The 22,258-nt window shown below is 45.2% G+C and overlaps 1 protein-coding gene across 1 annotated transcript; it reads right to left on the bottom strand.

Annotated features, from left to right (window-relative positions):
* Positions 1-522: 522 nt before the first annotated feature.
* Positions 523-22,257, bottom strand: ANAPC15 (anaphase promoting complex subunit 15). The gene is made up of 5 exons (XM_063452853.1): positions 22,150-22,257; positions 14,381-14,503; positions 12,583-12,642; positions 11,729-11,863; positions 523-1,016 (listed from the first exon to the last, which is right to left on the bottom strand). The coding sequence occupies exons 2-5, from the start codon at positions 14,498-14,500 to the stop codon at positions 969-971; spliced, it is 363 nt and encodes a 120-aa protein (XP_063308923.1). The 5' UTR covers positions 14,501-14,503; positions 22,150-22,257; the 3' UTR covers positions 523-968.
* Between the last annotated feature and the right edge of the window lies 1 nt (position 22,258).

The raw sequence follows: 22,258 nt of genomic DNA, 5'->3' as shown, positions 1-22,258 counted from the left end.
GCAGCACTGAGGCAGTCCTGGCTCAGGTGGAAACAATCTTCTTATTGCAGAGAGACATTGGAATCCTCAGTGCCCACAAGATTTTAGACATGATCTACGTGATCTGTTATGTACAGCTTTCACCAATTCTGGCAGAACATGTTATTTAGGATATGGGGCCTAATAACACACCATGGCCCATGTTATCTCCTAAGTAAGCCGATCAAGCAGTACCCCTCGTGGCATATAAAAAACGATAAGGCCCTGGCAGCCTCGCAGCTCAGAGACCTGGAAGACTTCCTCGCAGTACAGAGATTAGAGAGACACACACAGCACTATTAACCTATCTTAAAGGTGTGGGTAACATTGCCTTATAATGCATTATTTCTACCTACCTCTGGATTACATAATTTGCTATAAAGATAACCAAGCTATGGGTTCTGTTATAGTTCACAGTCACAGATATGGAAAACCCCCCAAATAAATGTAAAAAAACAATGTTTATTACAGACATAACATAAAACGTTACACTGCGTATGAGGTTGCCTCTCATTGTACATTTGTGCACCTGGCACTCAATTTGATGTACACTGGCAGCAGTGCCAGCCTGGAGAGTACGCACTGCGTGCCATCATCAGACTGACACTGGATGAAAACAGACATCTTAGAACAGAATAGTTGTGTACATTTAAATCTGATTCTTTGAGTTCAATCACATTAAAGATCGTAAAGGTCAGCACCATAGGTAATGTAGTCCATCCCATGACCGTCCCAAGCTTGGCACTAAGTGGTACAGCTACGGGATAAACAGAGGATCATCACATTGTATACAACAAGGAGGTCATATCAGATATGCTACAGACTGCAACTCCCATTGGTTGGTCGTTATGTCATGAACGCCAGTCTCTTTCGATTCCTTTATTAGCACAGAAATGTCCTCAGGTTTGGACAGCTCACTGGGAAGTGGTGTTTATTTCTTGCAATTTCCTTTAGATCATCCACTGGTCCTGGTCCTGCTCGGCTCCTTCCATATCAGCCTGGCAACAGAGATAAACAGGTAATTGGTCGCTGGGATACAATGTGACTAGTGAGCATGAAATCTGTCTTATCACAAAAACGAGGCACAAACCAAAAGATTCAGATCCTTCCATAGGAGAAGTGGTCAAGGTGTTATTGCATAAAATGTCAACCACATGAAGAAAAAAAAAAAAAAAAAGTTTAAAACGAAAACCAAAGGAAAATGAATTAGGCAAAAACATAATTTTCATTAAAACAATACATTTGTTACATTCATTTTAGTCCCAATAAGATTTCAAAAATGTACCGAAGCCCAAAATTGGTAATGGTTGTAATTTCTAATAAATAATACAAAACAGTGATAGAAAAGAAAAGTGCATCCAACTTCCTATAAGTTATATTGAAACGGTTTTCCACAATTTTACCACAAGGTGGCCCCCTAAACCACAATAAGCCAGGATAGTCACAGAAATAGGGAATGGCTGTACCTCACAACCAATTCCTCTTATGACACCATGGTTTCTATAGCAAAAAAACTAGACTTGTCACCAGGGGCCCTGCTAGGTAGCTAAAAGACCAGGTGCTTCGGCCCAAGGGTACATTTCACGGCCCCCCTCCTGCATGATGATTTAAACCCCTCCCAAACGCTCAAAATCGTAATATTCCTGGCTAATCATGGCAGCATCACTTATGGGTAGCTCCGCCCCAATCAGGAACAGGACAGGACAAAATCAATTAATCCAGACCAGACTGGGTATAAAAGGTCCCTCCTCCATCTATCCCACAGTCTTTTTTCCTGTCCTTTCAGGACACACAGGATATTTTATTTTGGGCCACCTTCCCATGTGTACCATGGGCCTCCAGATGAAGTTCAGCCTCTCTTCATCTGAAGAACTCAGTAAACAGCCTGCACGGGCAGGACTAACTGAGTTTAGTACAGATTAGTATCTGTACTATATGGGAGAAATTAATCTTATAGATCGTGATGTGGGGTCGGCTGTTGCCTTAAAAATTTCCCCTTATGGCATCCAACCCCCCACCCCCTGATCTGAGGTCAGTGTTTTGGAGAGCCAGGGTAAGTTTTATTTGGTATATTTCTTTCCTCTAATTTTTTATGGAGTTTTTCCCTGGGAGAGTAAAGGTCTGAGTCTTGTTCTCTAATATTCTCTGCTCAACTAACTATTTCCTCGGTCAGTTTGTTTGTCTGTTCCCCTTACCTTCTTCATTCTTGATTCTGGGTAAAGACTGGCTGGCAGGGGCTGTGTTTTCCTCCGATCCTGCTCTTCTGTGTTCGGGTTGCCGGCGCATGCGCAGAACGGCCGCCGGACGCCGACGATACTGCGCATGCGCGGGCTAGTTGCGCGCTTAAAAGGTATATCACGCCAAAAAAAAATCGAAATTTCTAAAATCACTCAGAATTGATCCTTGCTTCTTCCCTGATCATCTGGTAACAAGGAAAGCTGCCTTTTCCCTCCAGAATCTTTTCATAGTTTCTTTATAATTGGTTCTGCAATAAGTGTATTATTTCCTAGATGGCTTCTCCCTCTGCCTCAAGATCTCCCTCTAGAAGACATAGGTGAGCCGCATATATTCTTTTATATTAAAGGGGGGAAAAGAGTGCCATTACAGGCCTATAATATATTTCATATTGGCCTCTATTTCAGCCCAGAAAAATCTCAAGAAATTTCTCCCAGAAAATATCGAGAGAAATCTAATCGATGTGCAAACTGCAACCAAGTGGCTCCTCCAGGGAATAATTTGTGCAGATCTTGCCTGACGGAAGCAGCGAAAGACAGTTCCCCACAGACGGACTTAAAGAAATGGATATCGGAAGCGATTGCTGAAGGGTTCAAAGCCTCTAGTAAGATGACCATCTCTAAACGTCCCAGAGTGGAAAGCTATGTGGAATCAGAAGAGGAATCTGATATGATGGAAGACTATTCCGAGGAAGAAGAGGATGAGTGTGACTCAAAATCGCTGGATTCCAGGTCTGTAGATAAACTGGTTTATCTTAGAGACACGTTGAGAATTCCTGAAGAGAGCAGGGAGAAGAAGGAGTCCGACAGATACTTTGAAGATCTGAAGCCTAACAGACCCTCTTTTCCAGTACATTCGGCCATCAAGGAAGTCATAGGAGAAGAATGGAATAGACCTGAGAGGAAGGTAACTCTAAAGAACAAAATTCCTAGATTATACCCGTATGCTCCTGAGGATTGCAAATCATGGATGTCGGTTCCGAAAATTGATGCAGCGGTCATTCACATGGCAAAAAGAACGACTCTTCCCATAGATTCAATGGCATATTTAAGGGAGCCAATGGAAAAGCGATTGGACGCTGACCTGATTAAGGCATACCTGGCCTTGGGATCAGCATTACACCCAGCCATTGCCCTTACCACCTTGTCCAGAGCTCTTAAAATATGGGTGAATAATCTAGAAGAAGATATTACTGGGGGAGTCCGTAGAGAACGCCTGTTGGAGGGCCTTAATGATTTAAAATTGGCCACAGAATTCTGTTCTGAAGCTTCCCTGGATCTCACTAAAATGGTGGCTAAAAGTATGGCGCTGTCCGTAGCCTCCAGGAGAGCATTATGGCTTCACTCTTGGGGAGCAGATTACGCCTCTAAGGCCTCTCTATGTGCGCTCCCTTTTCAAGGTGACCTTCTATTTGGCAAAGTCCTGGAAGATGCTATCCATAAAGCAGCAGATGGAAGAAAGGCTTTTCTCCCCCAAGGGAAAAGAAGATATGGTGCTTCCTACGGGAAGGATAAAAAATTCAGAGACCGATCCTTTCGAGATGTCAGAGCATACAGGCCCGGAAGAGAATACTCCAGGAATTCTAATTGGAGAAACTATCAGTCCACTTCATCAAAACCGGTCAGAGGAAGAGGATCTAGACCAGCTAATAAAAGCTTCTGAACGTTTGCTGGCCCAGCCAGATGTTATAGGAGGCAGACTTCGCTTCTTTTATCCGGTTTGGGCCAGAAGTATTCAAGATTCTTGGGTTCTTTCTATCCTCAAGGAAGGATACAAGATAGAATTCAAAGAATTCCCGTCTCTAACCTCCTTTATCCGTTCAAGAGTGGCAAAAGGAAGAAAAGAAGTTGCTCTGAACGACATTATTTTACAACTACTGCGGAATCAGGTCATAGAGGAAGTACCTTACGGGGAACGTTACAGAGGCCACTACTCTACAATATTCTTGGCCCCAAAACCTCAAGGGAAATGGCGTCTAATTCTGGACCTAAAAGTTCTGAACACTTATTTAGTTCCAAGAACGTTCAAAATGGAGTCCATTACCACGATCCTGCCCAACATAAAGACAGGGACCTGGATGACTTCTATCGATCTCAAGGACGCCTACTATCAGATACCGATTCACATCAGTCATCGCCGGTTTCTGAGGTTTTGGATTTCGGGCAATCATTTCCAGTTCAAGGGACTTCCTTTCGGCTTAAGTCTGGCGCCCAGAACGTTTACAAAAATTCTAGTTTCTCTGGTGGCCTTTATAAGAACGAAGAACATCAAGCTTTTTCATTATCTGGACGATTTCTTGATCGTAGGTCCATCCAGCCAGATAGTAAATGTCCACACGGCAATGACCATCAAATGCCTTCAAGATCATGGTTGGCTGATAAACCCCAAGAAGAGCTCTTTGGTGCCTTCTCAGAAGATGATTTTCCTGGGAGCAAACATAGACTCGGTGAATGGCCTGGTATCTCTGTCTTCAGACAGGAAAGAACGTATAATAAAGAAGATCAGAAGCATGCGTCAAAAATCCTTCGTCACAGCAAGAGAATTCATGAGCCTGTTAGGGTCCCTTACGTCCACGATAGGCCTAGTAAAATGGGCCCAGTGGAGGATGCGACCCATTCAAAGGCATTTCCTCCTACAGTTCAAGAAAAACTCAGGGAATTGGGATCAGAAGATTCATTCTCTCCCGAGGATTTTGAAAGAGCTGTACTGGTGGACAAGAGAAGAACACCTTCTTCATGGGTTTCCCCTGGAAGAGCCGGTTTGGATGACCATAACTAACAGATGCCAGCCTCCTGGGATGGGGAGCACACTTGAACGACTCATGGATTCAAGGAACTTGGTCATGGAAGGAGTCAAAACTTCACTCAAATTTAAGAGAAATGAGAGCTGTTCTCAAGGCATTAATAGGGTTCCGTCCTCTATTAAGGGATGCCTGGGTGAGGATACATACAGACAACAGAGCTGTGGCATCCTACATAAATCATCAGGGAGGCACTCGAAGCTATACTCTACTGATGGAATTATCCCCGATAATGAGGTTTGCTCAACTACATTTACAAGGCCTAAAAGCGGTTTATCTTCCGGGACCAGAAAATCTTTTGGCGGATTACCTCAGCAGAACAAGGATTCTCCAAGGAGAATGGAAACTGCACCCAAAATTTTTTCACTTGATCACCCTGAGGTGGGGTGTACCCCAGATCGACTTGATGGCTTCATACCAGAATACTCAGGTGAAGAGGTTTTACTCCCTTCATACAGATCATCGAGCTGTAGGACAGGATGCCCTGTCTCTTCCATGGGAATTCGATCTGGGGTACGCGTTCCCTCCCCTACCTATGATTTACCGACTACTGAGGAAAGTATGGAAGGAAGGCCTCAAGGTCATTGCCATAATCCCAATCTGGCCTCGCAGACCTTGGTTTCCCCTGCTAAACAAGATGAGCTTGGAACCTCCTTGGCCTCTTCCTCTCAGCCCAAACATCTTGACTCAGGGACCAGCAGTTCATCCCAACCCCAGCCAGCTGAAATTGGGGGCATGGCTCTTGAAAAGGAGAGACTACTAGCTCAAGGGATCTCAGAAGCTGTGGTGTCTACACTCCTTAAATCCAGAAAGGTATCAACCTCTTCCTGCTACCATAGGATATGGGAAGTATTCCGTTCCTGGTCTCAAGTTAATAATGTGGATTTTCTTCAACCATCTAACATCAATATTCTACACTTTCTTCATACAGGTCTGGATAAGGGACTGAGTCTTAGTACTCTTAAAGTCCAAGCTTCGGCTTTATCTGCTCTCTGCAACAAGTCCTGGGCATCAGATCCTCTAATTGCCAGATTCTTTAAAGCTACCATCCGTATAAGGCCTCCAAATAGGAACTACTCTCCTCCGTGGAATTTACCTATGGTACTGGAGGCGTTGTCTGAAAACCCCTTTGCTCCATTAGATGAGCTGGGTCTGGTCTTATTAACATATAAGACATTATTTCTGGTGGCTGTTACTACAGCAAAGCGCATGTCTGAAATTCATGCATTCTCCTGTGATGAAAATCACTTTCAAGTGTTCCACGACAGGGTGATCTTGAGACCTAGACAAGAGTTTCTGCCTAAAGTCGTCTCGAATTTCCACATCTTACAGGAAATTGTTATTCCTTCCTTTTATCCATCTCCTTCTACTCCAGAGGAAGTGAAACTTCATGAATTGGATGTCAGGCAGTGCCTTCTTAAGTACATAGAAGTTTCTACTCAATTTCGGAAGTCTCAACAGCTGTTTGTTCTTCCGATTGGCCCCAGGAGAGGGGAGGCAGCCTCTACTTCCACCTTGAGACGTTGGATTTCCAATACCATAGTCAAGGCTTAGCAGTTGAAAGACCTTGTTCCTCCTAGCAGGATCAAATCTCACTCTACAAGGGCTTTAGCAACATCATGGGCTAATTGGGCAGAAGTTCCATCTGACGACATCTGTAAGGCAGCTACGTGGTCTTCTCCTCTCACTTTCATCAAACACTACAGACTGGATTTGGCTTCTTCCTCTACGGCCTTTGGTAGAGGTGTTCTGTCCTCTGTGGAATCTATCTAAATTAAACTTTTTTCAGCATTATCTGGTTTGGAGTTTCTGTTAATTTCCCACCCTATGGTGAAGCTTGGGTATTACCCATACGTGATGCTGCCATGATTAGCCAGGAATACGGAAAATTTTATCATACTTACCGTAATTTTCTTTTCCTGGCTATTATTCATGGCAGCATCAGCAACCCTCCCTTTTTATTTTGGAATTAGCTTTGGGACTAGACTGTGGGATAGATGGAGGAGGGACCTTTTATACCCAGTCTGGTCTGGATTAATTGATTTTGTCCTGTCCTGTTCCTGATTGGGGCGGAGCTACCCATAAGTGATGCTGCCATGAATAATAGCCAGGAAAAGAAAATTACGGTAAGTATGATAAAATTTTCCGTATTGTGTTTTACAGATCAGAAGAAGACCCCACGGGGTATATTCACTAAGCCCTGAATTATAAACTGAAATCTGAACGGATACAATTAGCCATAATAGTGGTTCTAGGTAAATTCTAAAACTCTGCTCTTTTCAGTACAGCGTTTTAATGTTGGTTTTCAATTTACTATAATCTGTTGTTTAGTGAGTGACTGTGAATTAACACTATTTAGGGGTCATTTCACATGTGGGAAGCATGATATCACTATATATCACCAGACTTTTTGTTGACATGACTAAAATTTGATGGGTTAAAGGACCACTATAGTGCCAGGAAAACATACTCGTTTTCCTGGCACTATAGTGCCCTGAGGGTGCCCCCACCCTCAGGGACCCCCTCCCGCCGGACTCTGGGGAGAGGAAAGGGGTTAAAACTTACCTTCCTCCAGCGCCGGGCAGGGAGCTCTTCTCCTCCTCTCCTCCTCCTCTCCTCCCATTCGGCTGAATGCGCACGCGCGGCAAGAGCTGCGCGCGCATTCAGCCGGTCTCATAGGAAAGCATTATCAATGCTTTCCTATGGACGCTTGCGTGCTCTCACTGTGATTTTCACAGTGAGAATCACGCAAGCACCTCTAGCGGCTGTCAATGAGACAGCCACTAGAGGATTTGAGGGCTGGATGAACCCATTTATAAACATAGCAGTTTCTCTGAAACTGCTATGTTTATAAAAAAAATGGGTTAACCCTAGCTGGACCTGGCACCCAGACCACTTCATTAAGCTGAAGTGGTCTGGGTGCATAGAGTGGTCCTTTAAATTAAAGCCTCTGTCCGTTTTACCCCAGCCCCCAGAGTTTCTTTGTATCGCCCCAGCCTCTCAGGAGTCTCATTCTCTCAGCCCCCAATGTGTCTCATTTCTTCTCCTCCCTCAGCCCCCAATGTGTCTCATTTCTTCTCCTCCCTCAGCCCCCAATGTGTCTCATTTCTTCTCCTCCCTCAGCCCCCAATGTGTCTCATTTCTTCTCCTCCCTCAGCCCCCAATGTGTCTCATTTCTTCTCCTCCCTCAGCCCCCAATGTGTCTCATTTCTTCTCCTCCCTCAGCCCCCAATGTGTCTCATTTCTTCTCCTCCCTCAGCCCCCAATGTGTCTCATTTCTTCTCCTCCCTCAGCCCCCAATGTGTCTCATTTCTTCTCCTCCCTCAGCCCCCAATGTGTCTCATTTCTTCTCCTCCCTCAGCCCCCAATGTGTCTCATTTCTTCTCCTCCCTCAGCTCCCAATGTGTCTCATTTCTTCTCCTCCCTCAGCCCCCAATGTGTCTCATTTCTTCTCCTCCCTCAGCCCCCAATGTGTCTCATTTCTTCTCCTCCCTCAGCCCCCAATGTGTCTCATTTCTTCTCCTCCCTCAGCCCCCAATGTGTCTCATTTCTTCTCCTCCCTCAGCCCCCAATGTGTCTCATTTCTTCTCCTCCCTCAGCCCCCAATGTGTCTCATTTCTTCTCCTCCCTCAGCCCCCAATGTGTCTCATTTCTTCTCCTCCCTCAGCCCCCAATGTGTCTCATTTCTTCTCCTCCCTCAGCCCCCAATGTGTCTCATTTCTTCTCCTCCCTCAGCCCCCAATGTGTCTCATTTCTTCTCCTCCCTCCCCCATGTGTCTTACCCAGCAGTGTTAATTTTGGCGGCACATTCCAATTTCGTTTTAGTCATAGTCTTAACTAAAGCAATTTTAGTTGAACTTAACTAAAACTGAAACCATTCAGATGACTAAAGTAAATCTCAAAAATTTTAGTCAACTAAAATCTCAATAAAATTATTAGTCGACAAACTTAACGCTGATTTACACAAACTAGTCAGACTCTGCGGCTTATCTCCAGCTCTGTCACATCTAACACGCCCCGTCATAACACCCACTACTACCCCACAAATATATGAACGCAAACTGTCACTTCACAAATCAGAAACAAATCACTTTAGCAGATTCAAAAAAAAAAAAGAAGGAGAAAATACACTAGAATTAGATCCAGGAACCACGGGTCCAAATATAGCCCATCTGCTTATTTTCACTGAGAGTGTATTAAACTGGCCTTAATTACACAGATATATCAATGCATTAAAGTAGTATTGGTGTCTGGAGGGTCCCTTTAATTACCCAGGTTTAATGTATTAACGTTGTATTAATGTCGGAGTGTTCCTTTAATTACCCAGGTTTAATGTGTTAAAGGACCACTCTAGGCACCCAGACCACTTCAGCTTAATGAAGTGGTCTGGGTGCCAGGTCCAGCTAGGGTTAACCCAATTTTTTATAAACATAGCAGTTTCAGAGAAACTGCTATGTTTATAAATTGGTTAAGCCTTCCCCCTAATCCTCTGGTGGCTGTCTCATTGACAGCCGCTAGAGGCGCTTGCGTGATTCTCACTGTGAAAATCAAAGTGAGAGCACGCAAGCGTCCATAGGAAAGCATTGATAATGCTTTTCTATGCGACCGGCTGAATGCGAGCGCAGCTCTTGCCGCGCATGCGCATTCAGCCGAAAGGGAGGGTCGGAGGCGGAGAGGAGGAGGAGAGCTCCCCGTCCGGCGCTGGAAAAAGGTACGTTTTAACCCTTTTCCCCTTTCCAGAGCCGGGCGGGAGGGGGTCCTTGAGGGTGGGGGCACCCTCAGGGCACTCTAGTGCCAGGAAAACGAGTATGTTTTCCTGGCACTAGAGTGGTCCTTTAACGTTGTATTAATGTCGGAGTGTCCCTTTAATTACCCAGGTTTAATGTATTACAAACCATAAATCCTACATATTGTACAAAGCTGTGACTCCCAAACATCTGGCGTAAACCCCAGGTAACATATTGCTGGACTGTTTCACTCCACATATCAGTCCGCTGATATCATCTTGCTGTATGAAGGGGGGGTTCACAAAGGACACAGCAGCCAGCACGAAGGGTGAGCACTTCTGTGATGTAATCAGAGCCCAAACCAGATCCAGTCACATGATCAGCACGCAAGCGTTGTAAGAGGTCCTGCCTTTCTTAAAGATGCAGTAACAAAGTTTCTCACTCAGGGCTGGCAAGTCAGTCAAATTTAAAACAACACATTTGGGTCGCTAGCCTGGGTCAGTGCTTTAATCTCCTCTCTCCATCTAATATTCACTAAAGTGAGAATTCAAAGTGAATTTCATATACAAGGCCAGAGTAATTGAACTGGAAGCATAGCAGATTAGAGACTTTTTCTAGCTTGGCTATTTTGACCTTAAATTTGATTTCACCATAAATTCTCAGGTTAATGAATAACGCTGTTACTTTCTATTTTGGTGCGAATGGGCCGTAGGTGACAGTTATAGTCTATTGATATTGGGAATGGCTATATCTCTAATTCCTTCTAGTTGGGTTATTATCCTTATTTGTAGTATTAAAGGGCCACCTTGTGGTGGAATTTTAGAAGACAGTTTTAATATAATTTATAGGCAATTATTATTATTATTATTATTGCCATTCATATAGCACCAACAGATTCCGTAGCGCTTTACATTCATACTTTTCTCTGCTATCACTGTTTATACATTTTGGGGAAAAACTACAACCAGTACCATTTTTAAAATCTTATTGTGACTAAATCCAGTGTAACAAATGTATAGTTTTAAAGGAATATTAAAAGTTATGTTTTAGGCTGGTTAGATTAGTGGTAGTCTCTGCTTTAGAACCGGGAAACCCAGGTTGTCAAATATCCCCTTTCTAGAATTTGTCAATCTCTGAAAATATGTTGGGGTTACATGAAACAATGCGAGGCTAATTCATTTTATTTTGTTTAGATTCCGCTCTGTCCGAATAAGCGATCGACACAAGATTCCACAACATTGTTATCTCAGAGCGGAGTTTGGTTCAGTTTACCAGATGTCAATATAGAAGAGATAAAAAATCCAGCATCTTCCCGCCAGTGGGACTTATTCACTTAACAACCAAATGTAATGAATTTAAAACCAATTGGCAAACAGTGCTAATTTAGGAAGATTATTGGATCAGTAAATAAACACAGTGCATTTAATGTGTCATTAACAGTGAGCAAGGCAATATTTTGCCATGAGAAGATCATCACATGTCAAAATGTTCTCCTGACAGTATGTTATAACGTGTCACTAAGGACCAAGAGTACCAGATTTTTTCTCCTTTTCACAAAAAAAATAAAAATAAACTTTTAGCCGTTTGTGTAAAATTCTGCACACTCGTGGAATAAGTGTTCGCCATGTGGCTAATCCAACCATATCTGCCCATTGCAGTTTAATCAAATGACTTTACGGGGACTGAAATAGCATATTGTCATTGGAATCTGGTGAAACAAATACCAGAGAAAAGATCTGGCAGTCACAAAGTTCCAGGACGGCTCTTGATGGGGGATCCACAAGCCAAACAATGTTTCAGCCCAGACATGGACGATTTGTCCCGGATCTATTCTCAGGTATTTGTTACTGTGTCATTGAAGTGCAAAGCTCTGGATTCTACAGAACCATAATTAATTGTGTTCCAACCCAGTCTAGTGAGAGAGTGGTAGAAAAGTCCTGAAACTCACCTCTATCTCCCCATCATCAGGAGACTCATTATAATCATTCATTTCATCCATGTCCTGCATGTCTTCATCATCTTCTGAGTCTTCTTCACTATCTTCATCATCCTCATCATCTTCCTCTTCATCCTCGTCATAAGGCTAAGGAAGAAAAATAATAATCACAGACGGCAGTAATGAGGCTGGGAACCCTCCGCTCGATCACAATGTGTCTAGAAGACGGGTCATTCCAGCCACACGAGACCAGACTCCCTGCTCAATGTTAGCTCTTAGTTCATGTCTAGAGGAGGTAAAATCTGTTTTGTTGAAAACTATCAGGAAAGAGCACAGAAACAGATCATATCTAAGATATCAAAGGATTGATGTCAGCTTTCATCATTCATTCATGGTTTAGCATAATGCGTCTCGCCCATACTTAATATTAAAATCCACAAAAACTAAGCACCTTATTTTACTTTTGGTTTTAGGTCACATGACATGAATCTAATTTGTTATAATTTATTATGTAATGCTTTAATGATTTGCATAATATGTTTACTTATCCCTATATTTAACAAATATGTAATTGAGAGGTGTTAAAAATCAAATTAAATATAGGAATCCAACCCTCCTTATCCTGGAACGGATTGCCCTGATTGCCATAACTGACCCATTACAACCAAACCGCCAAGGAAGAAATATTTAAACATTTGTTGCCGCCATAATTCCTCCTAGGCTCCTCCCACTCTGTAACCACACATTAAGCGCACATTGCTTCTGCTCAGGGAGACAGAAAATCATATATCTTTCATAGAGACTGAGAATGGATGTAAATGGATATAAGCTGCCACACTTCCACCAATACAGGCAAACGTTCATACCTCAGATGCCGGCTTGCCGATGGGAACCAAACTGTTGTCCTTCTCAGCTATGCTCTGGAGCTGAAAGATGAAAACATCTTTTAGATTAAGCATTAACAATATTGTATGTGTGGGTGGAGGGTAAATAGCCAGGGTTTTACAAATAACACGGCAGCTCTGGTTTGGATAATCCCATAATGGTAAATGGGTAACAGGCCTTAACAAATAATGTGATCAGTCAGTAATGTGAAAACACACCCTACAAGTGTAACACTGCCAGTTTGTATCAGGTGAGGGTTGCGGAGCAGCAAGCTCTTCCCCCAGCGCAGTTTTAACATTAGAGCCTATCAACGCCTTTCGCATTATCTGACCTGTTTATGCAGAAGGTGCCAATCAGTTACTGAACTGTGAGATTTTATTGGTAGTCTCTTACAGAGCTGTCACACGGACAGCCAATAACCCAAGGACGGAATGCTGCTTGGATGAGTGTCCGTCAGAACACCCGCGGAAGGGACATTTCATAGTGAACTGGCGTTCTGTTTATGTGATTTTGGTGTGAAAACAGTCCTTCTTCATGGATTGTACGCAGCATTGTCAGTAATTTAAGATACATTTATGCAAAAAAAGCTCCCAAGTCAGGAATTCACTTTGAATTCCCAGAAATTCTCATTGGTTAAAGGGACACTGTAGGCACCCAGACCACTTCAGCTCATTGAAGTGGCCTGGGTGCAATAATTACGGTACCTCTGATTGTTAACTCCACCTCTAGCGGCTGTCTAGCAGACAGCCACAAGAAGGACTTTACTTCCTGAATTGAAACAGACCTTCGGTCCAGTATCTGACGCTGGACGTCATCGCTCTCTGCACGAGTACTTCCGTTGCCAGTGAATAATGCTTTCCAATAGGGAAATCCTAATGCGAGCGCGACCATTGCCGCACTTGCGCATTAGGTCTCCCCTGACAGGTGACATCGGGGGAGGAAGAGTGTGGGCAGAGACTGACCCAGCGCCGAGGGACATCGGCGCTGTATAAAGGTAAGCCACTGAAGGGGTTTTAACCCCTTTAGCGCCGCAGGAGTGGGGGGGCACGAGGGACGGGGTCACTGTATGTACCTATAGCGCCAAGAAAATGGCCTTGTTTTCCTGGCACCATAGAATCACTTTAATAACCCTGTCCATGTATGAAACAGATTACACAAAGCAACATGAACGCTTTGTAAAATGCTAATCACAAGCCCAGCCAATCATCAGGTAAATATTACGAGTAGGTTTCCCACCAGGATGGAGATTGACGACCTGTGTTTCAAGATGTACAATCGGAGTCGCTGTCAGGATCAGTGTGGAACATAAACGTGCGGACTATAACAAAATGTATAGAATAGCCGCGACCAGTCCTTAGAGTGCCCGGACTAACGATAGAGGAGTCAGAGAGAATGTCAAGGACAGGAGAGACATGGATAAACGTTATAACAAGTCACGGTCACAGGATTACAGAGATCAGGAGAAGTATACACAAGCAATGCGCTCTTTGTCTACTAGAACTACAACAGGGCAACATGGAGTTGGAGAGGTAAACATAAATCGCCTAATTTGTATTGGTCCATATCATAATGAAATTCCCTATGAGTAATGGACTTAGAAATCCACATTAGAATAACTCTACACGTGATAATTATGCGCCAAATATAGTCTGGCGAATTTGCCATTAGGACTCGAATTCGGCTTCCCACATAACCCCATGGTGCAGGAGCACTCAGCATCGCAGAGAATTCCTGGGGACTCAGGTAGGACACACATGCTCGCTACAGTCGTTGACTCACCCAGGCCTGATGTTGCTGCTCCTGCTGTTGCAATTCATTCTCATCGACACATGGTCTGTCCAGATTAAACCACAAGGACTCTGTGACTTGTGGCAACAGTGACGGGAACAATGTGGACATTCTCTGTGGGTGAGAGGATATAAATTAACAAATGATCTATTGATTGCAGTTTTCATGTTCATTTAACTGATATCTGTCCAAGATCCAATAAATCACCTTGTATTCAGACGGCAGAGGTCTAAACACGGATATTTCAGACACACAACGGAAATGCATACTTCTGTAAGCACAACCGTTTTAATACATTGCCTCGATACATCAGGTTTTCACACAAACTGCCATTTAGTTACACCGGGGCACAAGCACCAATTCTTTTAACATATACCTATACCCAATATTGTGGTGAATGAAAGTGGTTTGATTTATAAACCAAATGTAAATAGCAGTAGAAATGCTAACTGGCTCAGCACAAGGAGAGTAAAGTAAAAAAAACTGCTTGCAACGAGCAAATTCCATCAATTTCATTTTAAAAAAATTCACGAATTAGGAGAATAAGAAGACCAGAGAATTTTAATATCTGGAAAGGTCTCCGAAGATATTGTTGTTATTAAGGTGTGCCACAGGAAGTGAGGGGGGTATAGTGTGAAGGGGGATTAGTCGGTTATCCTTTGCCACCTATTTCAAACAAGGAAACGCTGTGTAATAAGCTTAAAGCACACGGAATCCGTAATAAGGGATTCGCTGGGAACCAAGGATCTGAGCAAATTCAAAGAGGCAGGAACAAACCCCAAGAGATATACACGTCTAATTTGATATAGACTGTGTTCTAACTTTAAAGCATCACTCTAAGTAGAATAACCATCAAGGACCTTGTCCTCACAACCATAAATAAACACATTGTTTTACTGTACGAATCGCTGCCTCCCTGGGCTGCCAGAGGTCTCCAACCTCTCCTTCGCGCCTCACGTTTAGTCAATTGTCTAATCATGCCACTTCCATCTCAAAAACATGGCATCTATCCACCCCTATCGAACGCAAGATGAGGCCAAAGTGCTGGTCCAGGCGGTGTCCTCTCTCTCGCCTTGACTACAGCAATTCATGTCTTAGAGGTCTTAACGTGTTCCCTACTTGCACCGTTACAGTCAATAATGAATGAGGCGACGAGGCTCATCTTCCTGTCGGCCTCTGTCAGTCCCTGCATTGGCTTCCTGTAAGATTTAGACCTGGTGCTTGCGTACAAAACGCTTCTCCTACCTACCTATCCTCACTGATAAACAAGTATGTCCCTGCCTAAGACCGACATCTATGCTCTGTCCGTATTCACGCCACCTTCAAGACTTCTTTCCCTATTCCGTTAGACGCTCACCCAGTCTCATGCCTTCAAATATAATTGAAAACTCACTTCTACAAGAAAACATATCAATTTAACTGTTAATAGCTTTCCCTCCCCGCACCAATTTCTCCCCTGTAACCGAGTCACCCAATAAACTAACCTTTCCCCATCCATGTAATACATCCTACTCTTACCTCCCCTTTAACAATGCCCCCACAACCTCCCTGAGATCCATTACCTGTCAATCATTCATATAACGTCTGTCACCCCCTCCCCGGGCTCCATTACCTGCCAATCATTCATATAACGTCTGTCACCCCCTCCCTGAGCTCCATTACCTGTCAATCATTCATATAACGTCTGTCACCCCCTCTCTGAGCTCCATTACCTGTCAATCATTCATATAACGTCTGTCACCCCCTCCCTGAGCTCCATTACCTGTCAATCATTCATATAACGTCTGTCACCCCCTCCCTGAGCTCCATTACCTGTCAATCATTCATATAACGTCTGTCACCCCCTCCCTGAGCTCCATTACCTGTCAATCATTCATATAACGTCTGTCACCCCCTAGCTGAGCTCCATTACCTGTCAATCATTCATATAACGTCTGTCACCCCCTCCCTGGGCTCCATTACCTGTCAATCATTCATATAACGTCTGTCACCCCCTCCCTGAGCTCCATTACCTGTCAATCATTCATATAACGTCTGTCACCCCCCCCCCCAGCTCCATTACCTGTCAATCATTCATATAACGTCTGTCACCCCCTCCCTGGGCTCCATTACCTGTCAATCATTCATATAACGTCTGTCAACCCCTCCCCGGGCTCCATTACCTGTCAATCATTCATATAACGTCTGTCACCCCCTCCCTGGGCTCCATTACCTGTCAATCATTCATATAACGTCTGTCACCCCCTCCCTGAGCTCCATTACCTGTCAATCATTCATATAACGTCTGTCACCCCCTCCCTGAGCTCCATTACCTGTCAATCATTCATATAACGTCTGTCACCCCCTCCCTGGGCTCCATTACCTGTCAATCATTCATATAACGTCTATCACCCCCTTCCCGGGCTCCATTACCTGTCAATCATTCATATAACGTCTGTCACCCCCTCCCTGGGCTCCATTACCTGTCAATCATTCATATAACGTCTGTCACCCCCTCCCTGGGCTCCATTACCTGTCAATCATTCATATAACGTCTGTCAACCCCTCCCCGGGCTCCATTACCTGTCAATCATTCATATAACGTCTGTCACCCCCTCCCAGGGCTCCATTACCTGTCAATCATTCATATAACGTCTGTCACCCCCTCCCCGGGCTCCATTACCTGTCAATCATTCATATAACGTCTGTCACCCCCTCCCTGAGCTCCATTACCTGTCAATCATTCATATAACGTCTGTCAACCCCTCCCCGGGCTCCATTACCTGTCAATCATTCATATAACGTCTGTCACCCCCCCCCCAGCTCCATTACCTGTCAATCATTCATATAACGTCTGTCACCCCCTCCCTGGGCTCCATTACCTGTCAATCATTCATATAACGCCTGTCACCCCCTCCCTGGGCTCCATTACCTGTCAATCATTCATATAACGTCTGTCAACCCCTCCCCGGGCTCCATTACCTGTCAATCATTCATATAACGTCTGTCACCCCCTCCCAGGGCTCCATTACCTGTCAATCATTCATATAACGTCTGTCACCCCCTCCCTGAGCTCCATTACCTGTCAATCATTCATATAACGTCTGTCAACCCCTCCCCGGGCTCCATTACCTGTCAATCATTCATATAACGTCTGTCACCCCCTCCCTGAGCTCCATTACCTGTCAATCATTCATATAACGTCTGTCACCCCCTCTCTGAGCTCCATTACCTGTCAATCATTCATATAACGTCTGTCACCCCCTCCCTGAGCTCCATTACCTGTCAATCATTCATATAACATCTGTCACCCCTTCCCTGAGCTCCATTACCTGTCAATCATTCATATAACGCCTGTCACCCCCTCCCTGAGCTCCATTACCTGTCAATCATTCATATAACGTCTGTCACCCCCTAGCTGAGCTCCATTACCTGTCAATCATTCATATAACGTCTGTCACCCCCTCCCAGGGCTCCATTACCTGTCAATCATTCATATAACGTCTGTCACCCCCTCCCCGGGCTCCATTACCTGTCAATCATTCATATAACGTCTGTCACCCCCTCCCTGAGCTCCATTACCTGTCAATCATTCATATAACGTCTGTCAACCCCTCCCCGGGCTCCATTACCTGTCAATCATTCATATAACGTCTGTCAACCCCTCCCTGAGCTCCATTACCTGTCAATCATTCATATAACGTCTGTCACCCCCTCCCTGAGCTCCATTACCTGTCAATCATTCATATAACGTCTGTCACCCCCTCTCTGAGCTCCATTACCTGTCAATCATTCATATAACGTCTGTCACCCCCTCCCTGAGCTCCATTACCTGTCAATCATTCATATAACATCTGTCACCCCTTCCCTGAGCTCCATTACCTGTCAATCATTCATATAACGCCTGTCACCCCCTCCCTGAGCTCCATTACCTGTCAATCATTCATATAACGTCTGTCACCCCCTAGCTGAGCTCCATTACCTGTCAATCATTCATATAACGTCTGTCACCCCCTCCCTGGGCTCCATTACCTGTCAATCATTCATATAACGTCTGTCACCCCCTCCCTGAGCTCCATTACCTGTCAATCATTCATATAACGTCTGTCACCCCCCCCCAGCTCCATTACCTGTCAATCATTCATATAACGTCTGTCACCCCCTCCCTGGGCTCCATTACCTGTCAATCATTCATATAACGTCTGTCAACCCCTCCCCGGGCTCCATTACCTGTCAATCATTCATATAACGTCTGTCACCCCCTCCCTGGGCTCCATTACCTGTCAATCATTCATATAACGTCTGTCACCCCCTCCCTGAGCTCCATTACCTGTCAATCATTCATATAACGTCTGTCACCCCCTCCCTGAGCTCCATTACCTGTCAATCATTCATATAACGTCTGTCACCCCCTCCCTGGGCTCCATTACCTGTCAATCATTCATATAACGTCTATCACCCCCTTCCCGGGCTCCATTACCTGTCAATCATTCATATAACGTCTGTCACCCCCTCCCTGGGCTCCATTACCTGTCAATCATTCATATAACGTCTGTCACCCCCTCCCTGGGCTCCATTACCTGTCAATCATTCATATAACGTCTGTCAACCCCTCCCCGGGCTCCATTACCTGTCAATCATTCATATAACGTCTGTCACCCCCTCCCAGGGCTCCATTACCTGTCAATCATTCATATAACGTCTGTCACCCCCTCCCCGGGCTCCATTACCTGTCAATCATTCATATAACGTCTGTCACCCCCTCCCAGGGCTCCATTACCTGTCAATCATTCATATAACGTCTGTCACCCCCTCCCCGGGCTCCATTACCTGTCAATCATTCATATAACGTCTGTCACCCCCTCCCTGAGCTCCATTACCTGTCAATCATTCATATAACGTCTGTCACCCCCTCCCTGGGCTCCATTACCTGTCAATCATTCATATAACGTCTGTCACCCCCTCCCTGGGCTCCATTACCTGTCAATCATTCATATAACGTCTGTCAACCCCTCCCCGGGCTCCATTACCTGTCAATCATTCATATAACGTCTGTCACCCCCTCCCAGGGCTCCATTACCTGTCAATCATTCATATAACGTCTGTCAACCCCTCCCCGGGCTCCATTACCTGTCAATCATTCATATAACGTCTGTCACCCCCTCCCTGAGCTCCATTACCTGTCAATCATTCATATAACGTCTGTCAACCCCTCCCCGGGCTCCATTACCTGTCAATCATTCATATAACGTCTGTCACCCCCTCCCTGAGCTCCATTACCTGTCAATCATTCATATAACGTCTGTCACCCCCTCCCTGAGCTCCATTACCTGTCAATCATTCATATAACGTCTGTCACCCCCTCTCTGAGCTCCATTACCTGTCAATCATTCATATAACGTCTGTCACCCCCTCCCTGAGCTCCATTACCTGTCAATCATTCATATAACATCTGTCACCCCTTCCCTGAGCTCCATTACCTGTCAATCATTCATATAACGCCTGTCACCCCCTCCCTGAGCTCCATTACCTGTCAATCATTCATATAACGTCTGTCACCCCCTAGCTGAGCTCCATTACCTGTCAATCATTCATATAACGTCTGTCACCCCCTCCCAGGGCTCCATTACCTGTCAATCATTCATATAACGTCTGTCACCCCCTCCCCGGGCTCCATTACCTGTCAATCATTCATATAACGTCTGTCACCCCCTCCCTGAGCTCCATTACCTGTCAATCATTCATATAACGTCTGTCAACCCCTCCCCGGGCTCCATTACCTGTCAATCATTCATATAACGTCTGTCAACCCCTCCCTGAGCTCCATTACCTGTCAATCATTCATATAACGTCTGTCACCCCCTCCCTGAGCTCCATTACCTGTCAATCATTCATATAACGTCTGTCACCCCCTCTCTGAGCTCCATTACCTGTCAATCATTCATATAACGTCTGTCACCCCCTCCCTGAGCTCCATTACCTGTCAATCATTCATATAACATCTGTCACCCCTTCCCTGAGCTCCATTACCTGTCAATCATTCATATAACGCCTGTCACCCCCTCCCTGAGCTCCATTACCTGTCAATCATTCATATAACGTCTGTCACCCCCTAGCTGAGCTCCATTACCTGTCAATCATTCATATAACGTCTGTCACCCCCTCCCTGGGCTCCATTACCTGTCAATCATTCATATAACGTCTGTCACCCCCTCCCTGAGCTCCATTACCTGTCAATCATTCATATAACGTCTGTCACCCCCCCCCCAGCTCCATTACCTGTCAATCATTCATATAACGTCTGTCACCCCCTCCCTGGGCTCCATTACCTGTCAATCATTCATATAACGTCTGTCAACCCCTCCCCGGGCTCCATTACCTGTCAATCATTCATATAACGTCTGTCACCCCCTCCCTGGGCTCCATTACCTGTCAATCATTCATATAACGTCTGTCACCCCCTCCCTGAGCTCCATTACCTGTCAATCATTCATATAACGTCTGTCACCCCCTCCCTGAGCTCCATTACCTGTCAATCATTCATATAACGTCTGTCACCCCCTCCCTGGGCTCCATTACCTGTCAATCATTCATATAACGTCTATCACCCCCTTCCCGGGCTCCATTACCTGTCAATCATTCATATAACGTCTGTCACCCCCTCCCTGGGCTCCATTACCTGTCAATCATTCATATAACGTCTGTCACCCCCTCCCTGGGCTCCATTACCTGTCAATCATTCATATAACGTCTGTCAACCCCTCCCCGGGCTCCATTACCTGTCAATCATTCATATAACGTCTGTCACCCCCTCCCAGGGCTCCATTACCTGTCAATCATTCATATAACGTCTGTCACCCCCTCCCCGGGCTCCATTACCTGTCAATCATTCATATAACGTCTGTCACCCCCTCCCTGAGCTCCATTACCTGTCAATCATTCATATAACGTCTGTCAACCCCTCCCCGGGCTCCATTACCTGTCAATTATTCCTATAACGTCTGTCACCCCCCCCCCCCCAGCTCCATTACCTGTCAATCATTCATATAACGTCTGTCACCCCCTCCCTGGGCTCCATTACCTGTCAATCATTCATATAACGTCTGTCACCCCCTCCCTGGGCTCCATTACCTGTCAATCATTCATATAACGTCTGTCACCCCCTCCCCGGGCTCCATTACCTGTCAATCATTCATATAACGTCTGTCACCCCCTCCCTGAGCTCCATTACCTGTCAATCATTCATATAACGTCTGTCAACCCCTCCCCGGGCTCCATTACCTGTCAATCATTCATATAACGTCTGTCAACCCCTCCCTGAGCTCCATTACCTGTCAATCATTCATATAACGTCTGTCACCCCCTCCCCGGGCTCCATTACCTGTCAATCATTCATATAACGTCTGTCACCCCCTCCCAGGGCTCCATTACCTGTCAATCATTCATATAACGTCTGTCACCCCCTCCCTGGGCTCCATTACCTGTCAATCATTCATATAACGTCTGTCACCCCCTCCCTGGGCTCCATTACCTGTCAATCATTCATATAACGTCTATCACCCCCTCCCCGGGCTCCATTACCTGTCAATCATTCATATAACGTCTGTCACCCCCTCCCTGGGCTCCATCACCTGTCAATCATTCATATAACGTCTGTCACCCCCTCCCTGAGCTCCATTACCTGTCAATCATTCATATAACGTCTGTCACCCCCTCCCTGAGCTCCATTACCTGTCAATCATTCATATAACGTCTGTCACCCCCTCCCTGGGCTCCATTACCTGTCAATCAGTCGCTGAGCTCGAACCGTTTCCCGCAGCACAGACAGACACGCTCTGCCTCTAGTAAGATGGCGGCCTGCACCCGCTTCCTGCCATAGAGAGCCCCCTG

The sequence above is a fragment of the Pelobates fuscus genome, chromosome 4, assembly GCF_036172605.1.
Source record: "Pelobates fuscus isolate aPelFus1 chromosome 4, aPelFus1.pri, whole genome shotgun sequence".
NCBI lineage: Eukaryota > Metazoa > Chordata > Amphibia > Anura > Pelobatidae > Pelobates > Pelobates fuscus.
This window is presented reverse-complemented; position numbering and strand designations above follow the sequence as displayed.